This window comes from Sebastes umbrosus, chromosome 15 (genome assembly GCF_015220745.1).
Source record: "Sebastes umbrosus isolate fSebUmb1 chromosome 15, fSebUmb1.pri, whole genome shotgun sequence".
NCBI lineage: Eukaryota > Metazoa > Chordata > Actinopteri > Perciformes > Sebastidae > Sebastes > Sebastes umbrosus.
The window spans coordinates 16,755,257-16,778,793 of record NC_051283.1 but is presented as its reverse complement, the minus strand read 5'-3'; the positions used below and the strand labels follow the sequence as shown (position 1 = coordinate 16,778,793).

At 41.1% G+C, this 23,537-nt stretch overlaps 1 protein-coding gene across 1 annotated transcript; it reads left to right on the top strand.

Moving 5' to 3' along the window:
* The first annotated feature begins 161 nt into the window (after positions 1–161).
* On the top strand, positions 162–22,618 carry poc1bl (POC1 centriolar protein homolog B (Chlamydomonas), like). The gene is made up of 11 exons (XM_037795281.1): positions 162–322; positions 4,696–5,130; positions 8,216–8,385; positions 11,973–12,162; positions 12,301–12,486; positions 13,797–13,914; positions 15,736–15,912; positions 17,445–17,576; positions 19,092–19,202; positions 20,625–20,777; positions 20,904–22,618. The coding sequence occupies exons 2-11, from the start codon at positions 4,745–4,747 to the stop codon at positions 21,033–21,035; spliced, it is 1,755 nt and encodes a 584-aa protein (XP_037651209.1). The 5' UTR covers positions 162–322; positions 4,696–4,744; the 3' UTR covers positions 21,036–22,618.
* Positions 22,619–23,537: the final 919 nt, after the last annotated feature.

The window sequence follows — 23,537 nt, the reverse complement described above, 5'->3', positions numbered from 1 at the left end:
TATGTTCAGAGTTTGTATTCCATGTAAATAACTTATAACTATTGTATATTAAATATTTTATTTGTACTTGCTGATGATGCTGTAGTGTCCAACGATCGTGCTTTTATTGTGAAAGGTCCTACCGGAATCTGTGTTGTTCTTGCTTGTTGCCTTGACAACAGGTCAGCAGCCTAACAACGTGGAGGAGAGGATGTGGGTATGCTGACATCTGCAAGCCAGAGGTTTGACTGGAAGAAGAACCGCAGTCTGGCTGACGAACACGGGACTACACCGGCCTTAGCAACGTCAGAGGAAACTCCTCGACATGTAACTTGTTTTGAAGGTAAACTTTGAACAAGATAATCTCGTACTTTTCTTGAGAGACGGTCGTGTAACGTACGTTATGCTCAAAGTGTTGTTAGTCAATAACTTCCTTGCTTGTTTACCAGTGAAGTCACACAGTTAGTCGGTTTGACAGCGAAGTTAATAGTGACTAAAAAGGAACAATAGTTGACTTTTTTAGCTCGTCGTTTTGTCGTAGATACCTCTGTGAAAAGTTGAGATGTCGTTATTCTTCTGAGTCATTGATAGGACGACTATAAGACACGTTGTGATCCTAACACTGGTTTAACATGACAGACCTGTTGCTGAACTAGTTCTGCCTGCAGCTATAGTCGTGACAGGGAATTACTACTTGTCTCTCTTCCCTCCTATAACACCTGTGACACCTCTTTCTTCAAAGATAATCTCCTAAAAAGATACAAGGTAGATCACTAAATTCAGTATAAATATGGAGGACATTGAGTTTTACTTTTGCTTTCAAGTGTTGTTGTTTTTTGGCATCCCATCTGCTCAAGTGATGAAGATATAATTTGTCAAACCTCTCTGTTTTTATAGAGCAGCTCAAGTCTGTTTGGATTTAATTGGATGTGTGTCAGAGAATATCTCTATCCAGCTTTTTAAATTAAGCCTGTCATCTCCTCATCACATCCCTGGCTCCTTTAAACACAGTTTGCTGTCAGTTGTATACACACATAATGTAAGCAGCAGGGAGATGTTTGTGTTGTTGAGAGGAGTCCTGTTTATGGCTCTTTCACGATACTGAAAAGGAGCGACCGGTTAGGGAGTTGCTTTTCTTTTTTGACTGGCTGCTTGTGTGACCTGTTCCACTGGTCCTTTTGTTGGATTGTTGTTCTTCTCTCTCTCTTGACAGGCGGACAAGGAAACGAGGCGTGTATTATAGTACAGCATGCTGTTTCATTCCAGATTAACCATGGAGAGCCTCTCTCGTGTGTCACATTAGTTAAACTGACATGTGAGAATCAAGTGACTCCAAACACATCAAGTTTCTTCTGTATAACTGTGACATAAATTGATGACCCATCTTTTTCATCGCTCTCTCTCTCTTCTTAAAGACCTCTTAGCATGACAGAGTTTGAACTACAGCTTGGGAAGCAAATGCAAATCTTATCCCTCGCCCATTTTTTTTTTTGTTTCATTCCCTCCTAGCCAAAAAAAAAAAAGTGGGGCAGGATTTAAGCTGCATCTTAGCCCTGTGTCCCCTACGGTTCGTTCCAAACGGCTCCCCTTCAGTATCAGATTCAGAGAGAGAGAGTGGAAGGTGTGATGGACGGCCAATAAAAGGGGGTTTTGTCTGCCGGCGTCTCCATTTTGTAACCTCAGGACTCCAGAGTCCTCTGGCCAGGGCCCAGACTAGTGAAAGGGCTGTGCTGCATGCCTGCTGCCTTGAAGGACTCCTCTGACTCTGTACCATAGATGTATATAGACTCTCACACACACTTTGCACACACACACACACCTTTATTTGAGTGTTTCTCTGTAGCTACATGAAGCCACACTGTTCCCAGAAGTAACCATTGTTTTGCAGAATTAGGATATCATTGTGCTCTGGTGTGAGGAAGAGAAAGCACTGTTGGTTTGTGTGTGTCTGTGTGCGCTTCAGTATTGCCGCTAAGCCTGTCTGGCACTGGCTGGCACTACTGTAAATGGCACCCCTGCTCTAATATTAATGCAACACAATTATGTGATTACACTCAGTTCAGTGTCAACATAGATAAGTGGTCTGTTTTTACCGCAGCCCTCTTTTAAATCCTGGCATGCTAAGCTGATCTGTCAGACATGAAATGTCGAAATTGACGTCTTTGTGTGCCTACAAACTCGGGCTAATCCTATTTCTAATTCAGCAAAAAAAAGGGATCCATCTTTGTACAAATATTCCACTCAGGGTTTTGGCATGCTACTTTTTTTTTTTTAGCTCAGGGGAAGGGAATGCAAATCCTAAATTGAGGAACCCTTCAAAAATGCTTGATGAAATCTAAAACAAACAACAAAAGGCTAGCTTGGATCGGAACGTTTGATTACTGTCACTCTGGTTCTTAAATACGGGAATGCTGTGTAACAGGTTGTGTGTACTAGTGATAACGGTATCAGATCGAGCCGATACAGACTCAAATACCTGGATCGGGTATGTTTATATACTATATACGTTATATTAGGGCTGCACAATTAATCAAGTATTAATTGCTTCCTAAACTAACAGCCCAGCTGGTGATCGAGATGTTTTGGCTTCACTTTTGGGTATATATATTATCTATACAACCAATGTGTTTATGTGTAAATTCAGAGCATAACATTGTTTATCTAGCTGTTAATGTTGCTAATTTTGCTCTCAAAGTGCACCAGATTGAAGCAATTAACTTTAAAATGTAGCTAACAAAAGGGTAGGGTGAATATGCCTGTATGTTTTCATATTGCAGTATATATATAGCAGAAAAAAAATATTGCAATGTCAGTTTTTTTTCCAACATCGTTCAGCCCTAATTTGTACATTAGCAGGAATGTAGCACAGCATGGACGTGAAAGCAGTGCTCTGTTTATTTTAATGTGAAAATGCGATAAAAATATGTTGTCGTTAAAATCAATGAATAATCGTGATATCAATATCGATCAGAAATAATCGTGATTATCATTTTGGTCATAATCGTGCAGCCCTACATTATATACTGTAATTTGAATTCCTGTATAAGTTTCGACTAATTTGTTGCTGCATTAAAAAGGTTTACACTTGAATTATAATTTCCGTTAAAGTTGTTGGTGTACAATTTATTATTTTAATAATAAATAGCAATTCATTAAATTTATATCTATGTATTTATTTGTTACATTTTCTTTTACAAAGTTAGGAAAGCAATGTGCCTTACACATAAAAGAATGATCCCAGTCACTTCCACACAGTGAGGCATACAGCTTATTAATTAAACACTGGTATCGGATCAGTACTCGGTATCAGCTGATACCCAAAGCCCAGGTATCTATATCGGTATCAGGACTGAAAAAGTCTCATCAGTGCATCCCTAGTATGTACTAGGAACATCGTAAAAGCTTTACTAAAAATGTAATTCATCAAGTCAAACATTTTCCAGAAGATATTTTAGCTGAAGCTGAAAGTGATTCATTTTAGGGGGGAAACATCTGATATGATCTTGTGGACAATATTTACGTTTTTCCTGGTAATGGTGCTGATGAACAAGTGTGAACTGGCTGATTGGAAACCTCACATGACATTTAAAAGCTGTGTAAAATGCCTCCTTATTTAAGATTACTGTGATTCACCGCTGTAATGAAGTTCATGAGGTTAACACATCTCTCATTGGAGTGCATCACAGACTCAATTTATTCAGCACATTACTGTATGCTAAGGCGTAATTTAGCCTCTTCCATCTTTGCAATTTGTATTTGATGAGCGTCTTAATGCAGCCCTGAGCCTGCAATTATATTTATGGTGTCGGTGTTGATTACTACTGGCCTGCTCTGTTGGAGCTGTGTCCTCGGGGCCCTTGCGAATTTAGAGGCAAGCGCTATTTTGCTTGGGTGTAAGTGTTTAGGTGAGTAACTTCACTTCATTGCGAATGGGTTTGTTACTTGATTAAACCTCGTTCTAATGGGGAGAGCTTCGATTAAAGTATTCAATCTTGTAAATCTCTCCCTGTCAGAGGTAATCACTTGGTGCCATGGTTGGATTTTTCCTTCCCTCTCCGTTTTATGTTTCTTACATGTTATAAAGTTAAACCTGCAAATAAGCAGAATATTTTTGGCATCATTGGCGCAAAAATTCCATAATAACCTTTCAGCATATTGTAATTCAAGTGCCCTGAGAGATAACTAGACTTCTGCACCTCCTCATGGCTCTGTTTTCAGGCTTTAAAAAAGTTGAGAAAGTTTGCTCTGGCTGGTGATCGGTGCTTGGTATTTCCTCAACTGATCTCAACATCAGGTCACAAATTTTCTTGTTTTACAGCTAAACAGTACACTACAAGATGTTTCCGAAAATATTTGAGGCGAGAAATAGGCATTACAGTAACAGAATATTGATTCATATTTCATCAGTGGTGCCTAGTTTGACCGTTTGATCGGAGTTCGCGAGTGATTGACAGCTGCTCAGACGGCAAGGCTCCAGCTCGGCTCTGATTGGTCGTTTTCCTCCGCTCTGTGAAATCCCGCAGATGCCATTAGGAGCACCGGAGGACACAGAGGCACATGATTTTTTTTCAGATTACCTGTCTCATGCACTACTTTCAGGATATAGTGATCGTTTTATAAAAATATTTTTAAAAATAATATTTACTCCAATTCTACCCAATGCTGCTTAAATGATCATGTTTTTTATTTGATTCTGTGTCTCTTTCTGTTCCTCAGAGCCTTGTGTCCTGTAGGGCACCCCGAAGCTTCCGTTGGGCTTTCCGTCATGAGGGGGCGCTTCTCTCGAAAACTTGTTACTTTGGCCAAGGCTGGCTTCATGCTCTGGGTGCTGTGGTTGGGCTACCTTCTGTTGACGGCCACCCATTACCCCCCGCCTTCTTCTCTAGAGGAGGACGAGAAGGAGCACAATGTTCATGCGAGACATGTCGCCATAGAGGAGAGCGGGGCTGATGGACAGCTGGCTAGGCCCCTCTATGTTAAGCCATCACCAGACAGCAACGCGCCGGGGGAATGGGGTCGGGCCACGCACCTCACCCTCAGTCCAGAAGAAAAGAAACAGGAGCAGGACAGCGTGGAGCGCTATGCTATCAATATCTATGCCAGCGATAAGATTTCCCTCCATCGGCACATCCAGGACAGCAGGATGAATGAGTAAGTAGAGCAAAAAGGCATCCTAGACAGGAGTGATGGACCCATGAGTCTGTTGACGAAAATTGTTTTCTAAGAAATTCTTCTTTTATAGCTCGCAATTTTCTTTGAGGTTCTAGCCAAACCATATATGTATCATTGGCCTTGAAAGCTGCATGATGCTGATAACTATGCTACAACTGAGCCAGGGATAAATGACTCAATAGAGATTAAGTTGAGCTCTTTACTGGGATCAGTTTTCCACTGACAGTTAGAAACAAGGATGAAAGCTCTCTGGATGCATTGCAGGGTTTATTGAAGCTGGTGTAAGCAGCTCCCTGTCTGAATGGATTTATTCCATCCAGAGTTGTTGTCCACAGCTATTCCCTACTCAGCCTCTGTGATGACACACAGAGTATGATGTCTTTTATTAAGAGTTTCTCCTTTCACCTTTGCCTTATCCCTTACTGGCTCCTATAGAGAGCTGCAGGGATGATGTGTTTTTGTTGGCCAACCCGGAAGTTAGCATCGTACTGGTTCCTTCGACAAAAAGCCAATGGGATTTTTCCATTGATACGATACATTTCATGATACAGGGTGTACGATTCAATATATTGCGATACTGTAAGCAAGGCGATATATTGAGATTTTTAAAATCTAATTTCTGGAAAACTGTCATAGTATAAAGAACATACCTCCATATGCATAAAATCTGACTACTTCCTCTCTCAGTTTACATAGTTACACTAGAGTGGAAGATTAGATTACAACACTGCCATCCCCCAGCCAGTGGGGTTTAAACACAACACAAAATGAACCACTGACACAAATTTTTTGCACGTAAACTATTAATTGATGACATTGATAACATTCAGCCACTAGATGTCACATTCTCCCTCCCCCGTTCCATTGCATTTTCTTCACAACAAGTCGTTGCCAGGCACTTACCGTCAATCTCAGCCATTTATCCATTGTTTCCACACTAAGTGGTGACCCAGAGATACCACAAGATACCAATGTCGTTTTACAATTGGCTCAAAAGCCTAGTCAGAAATTGGAGCCGAACGTCTGATATCTTCCACAGAGATAAACAAAACATTCATTTTGGACCTGCTAAAACTTTTACAATTATTAATTCACAATCATAATATTTTTTTTCAAGAAAAGCCATACTTTTATTCGGCACCTTTCTAAAGGCTCTGTGGATGTTTTTTTTTTTTTTTTAAATATTCTTCTACATAAAAATGTAATAAATCAGACCTTTTAAAAATCAATAGTGTTTTTGAGAATCGATACAGTATCACAGAACATAATATCGTGATATGTAAGTGTTTTGATATTTTCTCCCACCCGTCTCCCACCCTAATGAAACCCAGATGTGGTATCCATCGGCGTGGTGGGAACCATCATTTGTGCTAAAGCCTTGTATTTGTTTTATATGCCCTGGAGTGTCCCAGTAAAGCATAAAATCTTTTAGCAGCCCTATGATTACATCTAAGGATACATTTTCTAAATTGCCGGCATTAAATATGTCAAGCTAAATCTTCTAAATTGGACTTAAAACCACAGACACAGAGAAATTAATCTTGCCCCGGTGAAACTGGAATAACCCATTTTCACCAGCGAGACGGATGCCTGCGTATCCAAACGTAGACTAAAGAGATGCTTTGATCTTCTCACTGCGCTGAGGAAACTGCCAGGAAGGTTGAAAAGTCAAACTCTGTGCTTATGCAAGGATAACATTCAAAAACAAGACATATATCTTTATCAGTCCTCCAGCGTAATCGCATTCACTGGCAGCATGTTGTGGAGATTTTAAAAACGGAGTCACTGCACTGCACAGGCTGTCACTTTTATGACATGCGTGATGGGTATCTGCGCTGACAGAGTGACATTTTTGACAAGTGCAAGGGTGAAGTGGTGTGCAGCTTTAGTGTCACGGAGCTCATGTGCTTCGCCGTCCGCCCGCTCATACCACGACCGAGTTGCATGACTCAAGACGCAGTGATGCTATTTCTGTATGAACATATTCTATTCATAAGGCTTACAGACTTGTTTTGTGGATGATGTGTCAGTTAGCTTTACTTAAACAGTGTCAACACGCTTTATAACTACACAGCTGAGGTGTGAATGATGGGCGTAGAGCTGCCAGTCAGTCGTTATGGGCTGTTATATACACGACGTGAGATTGCATCCTTCACATATATCACTTAACGGATGGTGAATCTGTCAAGCTGTCCCAAGTGTGCTGCGTTTTTCTGCTTGGCTTTAAGCCTAGCAACAATGTAAGCAAATGTGTAATTTATTTGAAGGTGGTGTACTGTGTGTACGCTTGTTGCAGCTCTGCACCTACTCTATAATTACATCAGTTTCCTCCTGAGAGCACGTTTTTTTTTTGTTCTCTCTCCATCATGAAACTGTTGCAGCACTGTGAACACGGTGCTTTTGAAAGGAAAGGGAAACAGCTTATTTGATTGGTCGTAACTAATGCCAGGACGCGTTTGTTCTAATTTGTTCTAGGCGGTGTCATAGTTGTGGGTTTAGCCCTTGGCTACAACATTATCATTCAGCCTGAGCCAATGGTGACATCTCTCTGTGTTGTATGCCACTTATTCATAATAATAGAGCTCTGTGTAAAAAATGTGTTTATCTCTGTGGTGTTTTTTCTCTCTCTCGTGTCTCCTTTTGTTCTCATTCCCTCAAGTTATTAGCTGATAGTTTTTCACTGTGATTTTCACCCTGTCCTCTCTCTCTCTCTGTTCGGCTCTCTTCGTCTCTTGTTTGCTCAAGTTTCTGTGGTCTGTCCCAGAGCACTGCTGTGGTATGTTGCTCACTGGTGTGATACCCTCCCCGCCCCCATCCATATTTCTGCGGCTCTTTATTGTTTTAATGACTGCCATCTGGATTAAGACCAGATACCTCCTCCTCCTCCTCCTCCTGCTACAATAGTGAAGCTGCTCTGACCATATGAAAGAAACATTTCTTGCTTGTATGAGTTCCTTTAGGATAGGCTGTCGTTTCTTTTATGAATACATACTGTACATGTATACTGTTGCTTATGTCAACTCTGTCTGTCTCTTCCTCCACCCCACCCACAAACACACCTTAGATGCCGAACTAAGAAGTTTGACTACCGGCGTTTACCCACAACCTCTGTGATCATAGCGTTCTACAACGAGGCCTGGTCCACCCTGCTGAGGACGATTCACAGCGTCCTGGAGACCACGCCTGCCATCCTGTTGAAAGAGATCATCCTCATCGATGACTTCAGTGACCGAGGTCTGACGCTCTACGCTGATAAATAAACAAATGTGTTGTTTTTTTCTGTCTGTAAAATGAAAACTGATAGAAAAGAGTCTTTCAAGCTCAGAAAACAAAGAGGACCGACAGCCTTTTGTCTAGTAAAGCAGACGAACCTCAGTTGTGCTTTGATTTCTTCACATTGACAGCGTGCAGGAGAATGAGTCAAGCAGGACTCGGCTATATATAGAAGAAAAGATGCTATCTATGGAGCAATGAATAATAGATCAGGCCTCTGGATGTATTCTGAAAGCAATTAGACAAACGTCCTCAGAAACTAGTCTGGACACATTCCTCTAATGATGAAACAAGGTGCAGCATTACTTCAAGGCGGACTGGAAGTCGTTTGTCTTGTTTTTGGTAACTTGTAAAAGTTAAAATGCAGGGATTTTTCTAAAACGGCTAAAAATCATCTATCTCTGAATCTCTGTCTGTCTGTCTGTCTGTCTTTCTGTCTTTCTGTATTACCTTAGCATATCTCGAGAACCGCTCGTCCAATCTACTTCACACTTGGCAGGTGTATTGCTGGGGGAGGAAGTGCAGTGTTGAATTTGGTGCAATTTGGCCAGATGGTGGAACTATAACAATGAACTTTACGTTTTGGCCTGTAACTTTTGAACTGTAACTCTCAGTTACAAAATTCTTAGGATTTTTTTGTTGCCGACGAATCTATCCATGTAAGCCACTTCCATTTGCGTCTAAACTGTTTTTCTGCCATTTTGAATTGTGTCCAAATCAGATTTTTTTGCTACTCCTACACATTTTAAGCAATCCTCACCAAATTTGGTACAAACATCTCTGGACCAAACCGGAAAAATATGTTTTTTGGATTGTTGATGCTCCATACAAAGAGGGTCATATGTTCAAACCCGGCTTGGGCCCTTCTGTGTGGATGTTCTCCTCGTGTTAGCGTGGGTTTTCTCCGGGTACTCAGGTTTCCTCCCACAGTCCAAAGAATGCAGGTTAGGTTCATTGTTGACTCTAAATTGCCCGTAGGTGTGAATGTGAGCGTGAATGGTTGTCTGTCTCTATTTGTCAGCCCAATGATAGTCTGGCGACCTGTCCAGGGTGTACCCTACCTTCGCCCAAAGTCAGCTGGGATCGGCTCCAGCCCCCCCTGCGACCCTGAACAAATGGATGGATGTCTGCTCCATACAGTTTTGCTTTAGCTGGCCCTCAAAGTTTGATCAAATGCTGTGATCAGGGCTTATATTACAAAAAATGACATTTCTCCTGAACGCTTTGTGCTATTGTGACCACATTTGGTGGACATGTGTCGATACGATATCTGACTGACCATGATAATTTGGTGCCTTTTGGCCAATAGGTGGCGCTGTAGCAGCATCATCTATCTGACAGCCCTTCGTATATCTCGAGAACCGTTCATTCAATCAACTTCACACTTGGTGGGCGCTAGCAGCCATACCACGGTTCTCGACAACACTGCAAGCAGCAATTCTGGGGGGCAAGAAATGGCCTGTTCCGGACGGGCACGCCATCTGAACGGACACTGAACTAGTTCATTTTTGAGAGTTACTTCTAGGCATACTGAAATGCTTTGTCTTTGGTATTTTTTAAAGGTTAAAAGGCAGGGATTTTTGTAAAACTTCTACAATCATTATTAGAAATGAGCAAATTCTTGGCAAAGTAATCGCAAATTATTCATGTCATTCCATGTCGGTCTCCCCGCTTTCCTGCTCCAGCTTCTGCTTGTCTCATTCTTAGTGTGTGTGTGTGTGTGTGTGTGTGTGGGGGGGTTATTATGAGGTTTTTCTTTTGATAGCAGGCTCTTATTTCCAGGCCATTTTCTTTTTAATTGAAAGACAAGAAGGCAAATGCATATCATTCTTGAGTCCTGAATGTAGCTGCACAGTGTCCGCATCTATGTGAACTTCAGTGTGAATTGTATATGTGACAAAATAGTCTCAACTGAAAGGTCAAGCTTTTCTGAGCTTTCAACCGCATCCCACGGTCTCCACCAGCAAACTCTGTGAATGACACTCCTTTGTGTTATAAACTGGATATAGGAGTAGCTTAATGTCATTCTGTCTGTCTTAATGGCATTAGTATTCGGTCCCAGCTTGTCTAGTCTGTGTATAGGAGACGTTACACCATAATGATTACTTCAGCGTGCACTGAGCTGCAGTGACATCATTTCCTCTCCTCTGACCACGCTGACGAAATGGAATGCTAGACACTCCACTCCCCAACCAGAGCGCTTTACTGCAGACAGACTGACAGGACTGACAGCTTTGTCTCAAGTTTCCAGTTTGATTGAACAGGGTGTAACCTACCGAGCCTTGTATTAACGTCAGTTAGACCAGAAAAGGTGTGTTAACGCCACTCACCTGATATTGAAGTTTACCTAACTGGGAAAAGTATTATCAGCAAATGTTTTATTGTAATGTAACGTATGTGGTTGAACCTGCATTAACCAATATTTTTTTATGTTAACATTGAATCAAATGACTCAATTCACAAGATAAATGTGTAATTCAAAAAGGATTTCTGAAACTGCAGCCTTTGACCCCATTTAAGCTAATTATTAGCCGTAAAAAGCTTTATAGGCCACTGAGTTGGCAGCTGTGTATCTCTCAGCTTGTTCGGACATCCTTTTGTCCTCTAGTGCAGTGATTCTCAAAGCTGGGTACGTGGCACTCTGCCAGGAGGTCCACGAACTAATTTGCTATAAATTATGAAATTGTACTGTATCATTAAAGAGTGCAAAACTACAGATGGGGACCCTTTGGGCCAATAAAACAAGCATATTGTGTCCATTACTCTCACCCACGTTAGCTTTGGGCCAATAGAAACTCTGATATGATTGTGACAAATCACATCAATCTGTCATGAATCAGTCACTTCACTCATACTAATGCAACCATTTCAATGACATTTTTCTAAAGTAATAGTAGTAGTAATACTGTGTTGTGTTCTGTAACACTATTATGATAACTTCTGTTGTGATTTGTTCAGATCTTTCTGTCTATGATTTGAATAAGGAGCAATAAGTTAATTATTTTTAAGTTGAATTACTTACTGAAAGTCAGCTTTAGACTGGTAAGTTTAAATATCTGGATTTATAAGGACTACCGGTCTTGCTGCTGTAGTTTGAAAGCATTTTTTGAAAGCTTTTAAGATGAATTACTTAAACAGTATAAATGCTGTCAAGTTGAGTCCAAATGCAATTTGAATAAAATTCACCTTCTGTTTAAAAGTATATTATGGTATTAACATGATTCAAATTGAAACGTGTTTTTGTTTATCGCTATGAAACAGGTCTGAAGTATTTAGTTTGAAAAGGTTTAGAAAACAAATAGTTCCTATGACATCTAAGAGTATAAATGGTAGTAAGCATATGCTTGATCTGTGTTACGAGTATGAGGGGTGGTCTTGGAAAATGTTCTCACCCATAAGGGGTCCCGGCCCCCAAAAAGCTTTAGAATCCTTTCTCTAGTGGCTAAAAATCGATTAAGGCAGCTTTAAAGAAAAATAAGTTACATGTAGGACAATGAAATAACTTAACTTTAATGTCACAATTTGTGTGTGTTTGTTATGACAAATAGGATACCTGAAATCCAAACTAGCTGACTACCTCAGTAAACTGAATCGCGTGCGGCTCATTCGCCCCAACAAAAGGGAGGGTCTGGTCCGGGCACGTCTCATCGGTGCCACCTATGCCACGGGGGATGTACTGACATTTCTGGATTGCCACTGTGAGTGTGTCCCTGGCTGGATTGAGCCTCTGCTGGAAAGGTGGGTTCACCAAATGTGATGAGTAAAAGCTTTCTGAAAACCTGAATCAAAATCAAAACCAAATACCAAACCAGAGTGTTTTTTTCTCTTTTCCCTCTCCCTGTTTTCTGCATGTGATTGGCCACGCGTTGTGTTTAGGATCAGTGAGAACGCCAGTACCATTGTGTGCCCTGTGATCGACACCATTGACTGGAACACCTTTGAGTTTTACACGCAAACGGATGAGCCGATGATCGGAGGCTTTGACTGGAGACTCACCTTTCAGTGGCACTCTGTTCCCGAAGTGGAACGCAAGAGGCGCAAGTCTCGCAGTGACCCCATCAGGTGACAGTATGATACTTCACAAGGTCTACTCTAGTGGAAGATCACTTAATCAGATTGGCACGTACCAGTTTAGAGCTCAGAGGCTAATTTGTCACGGCACGTGTTATATTACTGTATTACTTACATTTCCACTTCTGTTACACCCTAAGAACATTTGACTGATCTTTGAAATACTGGGATCAATACTTTGACTCAATTAGAGGAATCTATTTCTTGATTTTAACAAGCCCAGACTGAAAACATCTCAAAACAAACGTCCTAATTATCCTTTTAGTTTCGTCATACCCATATTGTTGTTAGAAGCAACGTAAACTCTCATACAATCCCCAACATTTGTATCAACTTTAAATTCACCCTGCCTCAAGTTGAAGCTGCTTTTAAAGACAAACTTCACACTAAATCTTGTTTGGAGGAAAGTCATTGCTGCACTGAATTGTATGGGTAGGAAGGTTATAGTCTGTTGCACTTCATGTGGTCTGTTGCGCTTGTGTCACACCCAACTGCATGGTGCATGGTTTTGAAATTTTGCACTGGACAAGATGGGGGCAGAATGGTTATTAGCTTAGATATAGTTTCTCTTTAAAGGCTTCTTAAAGGTGGTTCACATCTTCTAAAGGTGGTGTATTGGACCAGTGTTTCCCAAACTCCTTTTCTGGGGACCCACTTTTTAAAAATGACAAACCATCGCGACCTAATTCACAATAGGCCTTACTATAAACTGTGAGAAGAGTGAATTTGTACATAAATGAACATTCCTAACCATTTAACTACCATTTCCGCATCATCTTACATTATCTTGAATAGGTAAACCAGCTATTTCGAAGAGATATACATTTGATAAATCACAACTTTGTTTTATGTTATGTTATTGAAAACATACACACATGTTCAATACTTTATAAATGAAACCAAATATATACATTTAGGCGGAATTAACAGGCTCTCGTTTTTTCCTCTCATCAGTTAAACAAACAGAATGTATGCTAGCATTTCATAATAGATTCAACATTATAAGTAGGCTACAATCATCAGAACATCAGGCTCCCTCATGTGGCTCAAAGGTGTACTCCAGATATAAATCTTAAAAAAATGACTATGGAAGAAATTGCAAATTTATTTAGCAACCCTAACGAGATCTCCTGTGACCCACCTGTGGGTCTCGACCCAGTCTTTTGGAATCACTTTATTAGACAGTGAGTAACTAATTATGGATTCAAATAAAGGGCTAAATTATTTCTGTGGAAGGGGATGGAAACAAAGGATTGAAAACTTCCATTATAACGTTACCTTTTTTTCCCTGTTTCTCCCAGGTCTCCGACAATGGCAGGTGGATTATTTGCTGTGAGCAAGGCCTACTTTGAGTATCTGGGCACATATGACACGGGCATGGAGGTGTGGGGAGGAGAAAACCTGGAGCTCTCCTTCAGGGTGAGTTCAGTTCTCCTCCAGTGACGACCACAGAGTTTACCATTGCGATGCCACTTAGCAATATGAGACCAGAGTAAAGAGTGACTAATCCAGCTCGCAGAATCGCTTACTCACATCCAGTGACTCAGCTCGTTTGTGATAAAGAGGAGACAGAAACATCATCGACGTTGATTGGCAGTTCCTTTCCAAAGAGAATATTTTAGTCATAGGGTGATCCTTTGATTCATCCCTCTTAACAGCTGACAGTCAGTGGGTAGTTGGTGTGAGAGAGACACATGTCAGTGTCAGATCACAGTCAGCCATCTGAGACTGCACCCTGATATTGGCTGATACCTTGTTGTGACGTCGGTGTCGCTTTTCACTTGTTTGCGTCAATCAAATTGTCCCAGATTTCAGTCCGTGTGTGAGTTTGTAGCCGGAGCAAGGGTAGGCAATGTAAATTGTTTGTGCATGATTTATAGTGTGTGCGTGGTTTCAGTGTGAAGACGAATGGGCCGTTCCCCTGAGTGATGTGTTATGCATGTGGAAATAAAAATGCCTCTCGCTGGGACTTTTTTGCCATACATAATTTATGTTTAGTGAATTGTTTTGCAACCCTGAGTGCTAAAATAAAAAAAATATGGTGTCGGGTAAAATGCCTGGTGAATTAAGATGGAAGGGACTGCCATGTTATGGCTGTTTGGCTATGGATATATGATAACGATTTTGCCTTGTGTGATTGGAACATAGCTCAGGCAAGTGTTGAGAAATACCATGTTAAAAACCTTTCATTTTTTTAAGTTTTTTTTTTTTTTTTTTTAGTTTGTTTTTCCGTGGTGGAATATCAAGCAATTATACTATGCAAATTTCTACCATAAATCCAAGCTGTTTTCAAATGCAGCCTCATGACTCCAAGCAGCAGCAGGGTTTGAATTTTCATGGTGAGGTTGACGGTAAAGAGCTGTGTTTGTCATTCAGAAAAGATTTCTAGCGTTGCATCAGTCACCACAATCAACACCCATCAAGCAGACCTAATGCAAAATGTACTACTTGCTACTTACAAATTACCTGCTAGTTTATTGGCAGATAAGTCAAGCTTGAATGACAAAGTAATAAACACCAGCAGTAAATTTAAGTGCCAAAGTCCACCAGTTGTTGTCGCATTTCATTTCACACATGGTGTACAATAGACAATACTGGGTTAATGATCCGTGTAACTGCTGATTCTCTATCATAATATGTGCACATCATTGTTAGAGCCCATGTGGAAAGATTAACAACACGTACAGCTGTCCATTACAGTTCATTCCTGGCTTCCATTATTCTCTATTTATCGTTTATTTAATCTTGTAATGGGTATATAAATATAAACTGTGTACAAGGGTTTGGTAAACCTTTGGAGGTGTAAAAGCCATATCTTAAAAAATATGGAAGAATATACTTTGAAGAATGTAAAAATATTATTTTTCACATTAAGGAATTGTATATTTGTTTTGTTATTCATTTGTATAAAAAGCGCTCTCGTAGACGCATTAAATTACGTCATAGGCGCAACTAGAACAGACAGATGTCTACGGAGCAACATAGTTTTTGACTCGATTTAACTACGTCTTTTGTACCGCTAAGCACTTCAGTAAACACTTAAAACTTACCTTGGAGACATGTTTTAATTGGAGTCAGGCTCATTGCTACATACCGGGTGTTGATATTTATTGGACTACACCACAGGAGGATTATTTAACCACACAGATATCTAATTTGTTTTCCATGAAGGTTATGAGTTTAAAGGAAACTAAAAAAAGATCTCATCTACCATATGCCTGATGTGTTTAACCCCCTCAGGTGTGGCAGTGCGGAGGGAGCCTGGAGATTCACCCCTGCTCTCATGTGGGCCACGTGTTCCCTAAAAAGGCCCCTTATGCACGGCCCAACTTCCTCCAGAATACCGTACGAGCTGCAGAGGTTTGGATGGACTCTTATAAGAATCACTTCTACAACAGGAATCCCCCGGCCAGAAAGGTAGGACAGATACAAATGAAAGGAACCGTGTTTTTAAACAGTATGTCTGGCTAGACGTGTGCTGATGAGATGCTGTTTTGAGGAATGCAAGAAGCTGACCTTAGAATACTAAATCATGTTTGGACAAATAGATTCTCGAGGCGCTGAGCGCTGTCTTGTGTGTGTTTGTTACACCGAGCAGCATCGTGTTACAGAGAGTGGCTAACCTGATGTTAGATTTACGTGTTTTATATGATATGATTCACCTGTGTAGGTGTCAACATATGATGAAACGCTGTCTGTCTGACTGGGTCATGCGTACGTGTGAGAGGGCGTGCACGACGAGAGTGCGTGCGGTTCGTGTGCCGTGTGCCTCTCAGGTTCTGAGTATTGGGCACCATCAAAAATTCATGGATCTCAGTTTCACCTATCTGAAAAGAAATGCATTATTAATGTCGGGGATCTTTGATCAAACAATAAATTACCTGGTCAGGGGGAGATTGAACACAGCACTGCCAGACCAGATCCCCAGCTCCAAGTATATTATGCTGCTGTCATTATTATGTTAACAGACAGGCAATAATGTTGTTTAATAGTGCTCAATTCTTTTTCATTAAGCACATTTAGAGACTTAAAGGGACAGTGTGTAACATTTAGGGGGATCTATTGGCAGAAATGGAATATAATATTAATAAGTATGCGTCTTCATTGTATAATCACCAGAACCGAGAAACCAAACTTTTCCGGAATCGATAACGTTACTCGCTCCCGTCGCTGCCGCTCTCTCTCTCTTGCTTCACCACTCACTTCCTACGTACACACACACTCTGAGCACGCTACTTTTACAACAACTGTCTCTAGAGAGGGCCATTCACGTTTTCGCTTCGGCCACCGTAGCAATCCTACACGCTTGGCACACGGTAGAAGTTGTTATCTGCAACCTCACCACTAGATACCACCGGATCCTACACACTGTTCCTTTAAATTTTTTTAAATTTTTTTTAAAGATGTTCCAACAGATGGGCGACAACTTCAATGTGTCTTCCAGATTTATTATTAATGTAGTTTCTGAGTTACTTTATCTGCCTGTTTTTCCACAAGAACACCAAGCATTCATTTTTAATTTTATGAATATTTGTATGGAGATTTATTGTAGAATGATTTAACTGTAAAAAGAGATTTCCTTGTAGATATATTCCACCCTCAGGCAGTGCAAAGGTTTAAGGTGTGTGAATGCTCTGGATTTAAGGAGTTCCCTACTTAAGCAAACACGACTATCTGATGTACTGGTATGTTCATTAGGTGCCAACAGCCACATGCTACTTGGTGTCCTGGTGATCAGTATATAACCAGGATGTAAATATTTACTTTACTTAGTTTAGTTTTAACTGCTTCAAATACACATATGCCACAAAAGAACAGTGTGTATATTATAATGAATACAATCAAAAAGTAGAGATAAACAGATGTTGTCTGTTCTGTGTCGTTAATAAACATTATCATCCTCTCCTGCCAGTGAAAGATAACTTATTCATTGTGTGCTTACTTTCCAGGAGACCTTTGGGGATATCTCAGAGCGGCTGCTGCTGAGGGATAGGCTGAAATGCAACAGTTTTGACTGGTATCTGAAGAATATCTATCCCGATCTACACGTACCTGAGGACAAGGAGGGCTGGCATGGGGCTGTGAGTGTCTGCTATCCGCATCTGTATTCCATTATTTGTCCTCCTGTTTACGATATAAGTGCAGCATCGGTGTTTCATTACACTAAACGCAGATCTTGTGCTGATTTGCTCCAGCCTAGTTACTGAAGTCAAAAGGATTGCAGTTGTGTCTTGATTTCTTAAATTCCATTTATTTTGAGTGTGAAACTGGGTGTTAGGCTGGGGCAGGATGTGGGAAAAAATGAAAGTGAGAAGGCTGGACTAAGACAAACAAAGGCTTCGAAACCCATTTGGGCTGGGCTCAAGAACATAATAACGCAGACACCTTGTGGAGTATTCCATTGTGACACGCTTTGCACATAATTCTTGGTTGGCTTAAGGTCCAGTGTTTAGGATTTAGGAGGATCTATTGGCAGAAATGGAATATAATATTCATAACTGTGTTTCAGTAATGTATAATCACCTGAAACTAAGAATCATTGTGTTTTTGTTAGCTTAGAATGAGTCCTTCATATCTACATAGGGAGCGGGACCGTGTCCCAGCCTCCATTCGATAGCCTTGGTCCTCTTCACAGATTCCGCCATGTTGCACTGCCTTTTGCTACAGTAGCCCAGAACGAACAAACCAAACACTGACTCTAGAGAGAGCCTTTCGCATTTTACAGCGTATGTTACCTTAAGGCCACCGTAGTTTTCCGACGTGCTTGTGAAAGGGAGGTGTGAGCGGTGGCCTATTCAGTTGGTTGCAATCTGCAACATCACCACCAGATGCCACTAAATCCTACACACTGGTCCTTAAATGTTGGGTGTGAGAATTATTAAATTTCATTAGTAAGCATTAGTAAGGGAAAATTTGTCTATTTCATATTGATTGCTTAATCGGTGTGTGTTTATGTGGAAAATGAGCTAGCAGCAGGAAAAAGTAATATTCAGAGGACTGACGCTGCGTTGCATTTGAACTGGGAAGTCGGAATTTCTGAGTTCCTAGTCAGAAAATTCAACTGGAACGCCCCCTGAAGTCGGATTTCCAACTCGGAAAGTCAGACGAACCTCACCAACCCCTAACTCAAAATCCCAGATGGCTACTCCGTGCATCATCAGTAAAAAAGATGTAGTAATATACTGTTTATAGCACTCATGTCTTATTTGTGTCTCATTAAATCAGTCGTACACACAGTACTGTCCAACTGTGGACATGTTGCTATGGTGTTAGTATGCACAAAATACCGGAGTAATGCATTGTTTTGGTATTGCTAACAATGGCTAACATGGCTGGAGCAAACCCGATTACATTTTTTGACTGGTTGTACTGGAACGCGGTCAACTCAGGGGTGACATCATTCTCAGCTCCGACTTCCAATTTGGAACAAAATAAATCGCAGCATCAATCTAGCAGCCTCAGTGGTGCTGTTCTGTATGTGACCTTACAGTCTGAACCTGCCTGCAAAGAAATAAAACCAACAAGAGAAACTGCTCACATCAATAAAAGCACGGCATTTTAATTTGTATCAATGTTTATTGTTCTCCTCCTGCCAGATACGTAGCTCAGGGATACACTCCGAATGTCTGGACTACAACTCCCCAGAGCACAGTCCCACAGGCGCCCACCTTTCTCTGTTTGGCTGCCACGGCCAGGGAGGCAACCAGGTACATTAAGCATTTCACACCTCATTTATTCCGTCTGTCTCCCTCCCTCTCATGCACGTATTCTCTCTTGTCACAATCTCACAACCTCTCTCCGCCCCGTGGGAGATGCGTCTTGAAATGTCAACGCTTTCTGCTAACCCCCTAAAACGAACTGCCACAGTTGATTCACACCAGAAAATTGCGCTGTGATGGTGTGTCCAGCATGACTTGAATTTAATGAGGGGAAAAACTAAGTTTGGAGTTGTATCCACATATATACCCCGAAAATATTGTGCAATTGAATCACAGGTACTTTTAAACTGAGTGCCTGCCAACTCCAGTGATGGATGGTGTAGCAACCGGCAGATTATTTGTCTGTGAGGATGTATATTTAATGTTGGAGTCAGACAATAGGCAGGGCTCCTCTCTTCGAATCTCCAACGTGCTTTATATCTCTGATTACCCCACTGATGCGCCGCATCAGGTGTCCCCAGTCATATAAAGCACCATGTGTGACTGAAAATCAATGTTTGGATGGCTCCCCGCTGAAACAAAAACCTTGAGAGCCCTTCACCGCCTCCCTCCTGCTCCCCACTCCCCGGCCCACATAACAACCACGTTCCATTTAAAAGATACATGAGCCTCGCCGGCAGAATGAATGGCACAACCCGGGTAAATAAGTTTGAAGCCAGACACAGGGGCCCCGAGTGAGTCTTTCATTAACTACTATTATGGGCCCCGATGTATGAAAAATGTATGAGATGTAAAGAGAAGGATGAAGATTGATTACCTGACCATCCATTTAACTGGGAGCACAGGGAGTGTTGCAACTTTTGTCCCGACGGGGCCAGGATGTTGAATTGACACCAGATAGGGGAGAGTTGGGTTTGTGTTCACGTCTGGTTGATTGAGAGGTTCAAGGCCCCGTCTTTTACTGACGAGACACGCAGACATGCCATGCAGCGGTGGCTTAGCCAAGACTGGATCCCACAGCAGCGTGAGAGGAAAACATCCTGTAATCCTAGTAGGAAAAAAACATGCCAAACTGCACTATTGTGCTTGTTAAAAGGCTTTTTTAATAAAGAAGAGAGATTAAGGTAGAAAGAGAGATGTACCAAAACAACTGGAAAGAAGGAAGAGCAGTGTTTCACTCTCAGTCACTGCTGTTTTTGCAGTTGCTTTCCAAAATAATTTACATTTCATGGCAAAGAAACACACATTCATGCTGTATATAGAGAGATAATAACAACATAACCACGTCCAGTGTTGGGCAAGTTCACACTTCACAAGAGCTAGCTCAAAGTTCAGTTCACACATATTAAAATGCACTAGTTCACGTTCATTTCTTTCCGATGCTATGGCGTTCCTGAGCTCATCACTTCATGAGCACTCTCTTTTAGCGTGTTCATGCACAACACTGACCAGGTCTTTCTTCTGCTCCAGTACTTTGAATACACAAGTCAAAAGGAGATCCGTTTCAACTCGGTGACAGAACTGTGTGCTGAAGTAACAGAGGGGCAGGCCTCCATCGGTATGAGGCACTGCCCTAGTGATGGGGAGCTCAAACCCACCAGCATCACCTGGGACTTCAGAAAGGTAGGGGTTCACACACTCTCACACACACAAGTACACCCCAAGTACCCATTATTATTCCACTAGACTACAGGTAGGACAAGAATGTGTGTGACGTTTAATCTAAACTTTCTCCTTAAAATCTTTCAGGATGGGACCATCTACCACTCTCAATCAGACATGTGTATGACGGCCTACCGCACGCCAGAGGGCCGCACGGACACCCAGATGAGGCGTTGCACCCCGGGAGACAAAAATCAGCAGTGGAAGTTCGAGTGGTAGGAGGAGGAGGAGGAAGAAGAGAAAGTAGCAGGAAACCTCAAGTGACCTTTTTTTTTTACCATAGTGCAATTACTACAGTGGATGTCTTCTCTCCAAGACTGCTCTCCATTTGAATGGGAAACGGTGAGCAATTGAAAGGCGGTGAAACAGTCACTTTAAGCCAATGAATCACCCAATTCAGAGCTTTTATACCCATGTGAATGACTGAATAAGTGCAGATAGCGGCAGAGTGAATGAGAATCGTAAGGCAAAGGTTTATTTGGTCTTTTTGAGGAGACCGGCTGACCTCGAGACTTTTACTCTCGAGTTTGCTTTCATCCAAGTGCCTCTGCAACCAAAAATGGAGTCAAGCGCACATCTGAAGTGTCATTAATGTCACGTGCTCTTTCTATCTAATGCAACGAAGTGAAGGGCAGTAAAACTGATTCGAACTGTCCAGCGCATGAAGAAGTGCCTTTTCAAAGAGATTGAAGCATTTCCTAGAAAACGACACGCTGCACTACAAAAATAATGTTACCTTGATGTGCAATTAATATGAATTTATTATTGTTAAATCCTCATGATTGTTTGTTGAGTTGTCAAAAATAATTTTAAAAGACGGGCTTCTCAAAGAAGACGCGCCAGGGAATGTAAGGTCAGCAGCATTTTGCCCCAAACCAGCTACTTCCTAACATCACGTGAGAGGAAAACGGGCAGAGAGCACTGCGGTCATACTACACTGCTTCTCAATTCCATCTCGTGCCTGTGGAGCCAGTTTCATGGTAGAGTGCTGCCCGAACATGACTTGAAGCATTCATTAAGCATTTTGTACTAAGTGCAAGTTGCCCCAGAGGGTTCAGTGAGTTGACGGGAATGTTGTAATCGATTCTTCCTCGTCGTGTAAAGTTAAGAATACTGACTAAACTCATCTGTCACTGTGCCTTTGAAAGGTTGTCATCCATAAAGTGCCGAAATGAAACGTGCCAGCGGATCTCAAATGTATTTAGAAATGTGTTTAAATGTTAAAAACAACACTGGCTTGATGCACTATTTCGACACAAGAAGCCTTAAAGGGAGCGCCTGTTTTTTTAATCCTTCAACTTGGCAGTGCCAGACTGTTTGTGTTATGACTCCTGTGTGTGTAAACCGTACTTGAAGCAGCAAAAAAAACACTCCTACTTTGTTTTTTTCCACTAAAGACCTGTTAGTGTTTCTACTGGGATTCAATGACCAAGAAATGCATTGTAACTGTTGGTGAAATGTTTGTCGAGTAGCAGCTGTATTTGCCGGAGACTGCTTATCGCTGAGCAATGTTTGGCATCTGCAGTCCTTTGAAATCATGAATATGAGATACCAGTCAATTGAGGTAAACATGTAAGACGACGCCTGTTTTGTGTTTCCTTTGTAAATAATGTTTTGGTTTAAGGGACCAGAGTGGGACAGTGCTGTCGTAAAGCACCTTTAAAACTACTGATAATGCAAAAGGGATGGTGGTGATGATGATTACTTGATATGAAGAAGAGGGTGAATGAAATGGGATGGATGTTTCAGTGATGATTAAATCTGTTGGGATGATTGAAAGAATAAAAAACTAACACCAGATACACACTCTCATTTTCTTTGTTTCTATCTCCGCTCTGCACACGGTAGCTAAACTGTCAGTGTTGGATACAGGGGTTGGTAGGCACACAGATATTTTCTGGTCCTTTTAAAGGTCACAGAAACAAAAATGGAACATCAAAATGTTCACTTTCTTGACCTGCGCTCATCGACTATGTTAAAACATAACATCTCAGTTTTATAGTACCAAAAGTAAAAAGTGGTCCGTGGACTAAACATATTATAAAACTGTGTTAGATAGAGATAGTGGAAATGTGTTATTCTTGTTAATAGACATAGGAATCATATATATTTTTATATAAGATTTGAGAGTCTGTGATGGTAGCTGACTAACATCATTTCATCACAAAGTTGGGTCAAATGTAAGCAGGGTTGGTTGGCACATGTGTCCATTAATGTAACTGTTCATGTATATTTTGTTGGGGGTATTTTGAGACATTAAATCCATTTTGAAAGATTAAAAACAATGTTTATATTGTTAGCTAATTCGTATTATTTAGAATGGTCAATGGCAAAAGGAAATATACATTCCCACTGATGAATGGCTTAAAACTGTTTTTTAAAATGGGCAGCTATTCTATTAAATGTTCATGTTTTCTAGTTCTTGTTTGAATTAAATGTTTAAATTGTTTCTATGGTTTGCTTCATTTTTTTGTAGCTCTAGCATTTTTACATTGTGCCAACCAACCCATAACGTGTGCACATGACTTAAATCACGAATCACCTCATTTTAGAAAACATGTGCACGTTAAAACATATTTATTTATAACTGAGACCTTAACCTTTCATTTTCTGCTGGTTAGAATATTGTTAAAACATAAATTATGCCAGAGGAAAAGTGTACCAACCAACCCTGGTCTCCCCCTACTGAAAATCTGCCACAGCATCCAGTGGCAGGTTACA

What these genes read in the sequence shown, in the direction of transcription:
- poc1bl (XM_037795281.1), top strand. Translation starts at nt 4,745, where the DNA reads ATGAGGGGGCGCTTCTCTCGAAAACTTGTTACTTTGGCCAAGGCTGGC. An exon ending in CGATGACTTCAGTGACCGAG is followed by an intron (nt 8,386 to 11,972) that starts GTCTGACGCTCT and finishes TATGACAAATAG; the next exon opens with GATACCTGAAATCCAAACTA. An exon ending in ACGGCCAGGGAGGCAACCAG is followed by an intron (nt 19,203 to 20,624) that starts GTACATTAAGCA and finishes CTTCTGCTCCAG; the next exon opens with TACTTTGAATACACAAGTCA.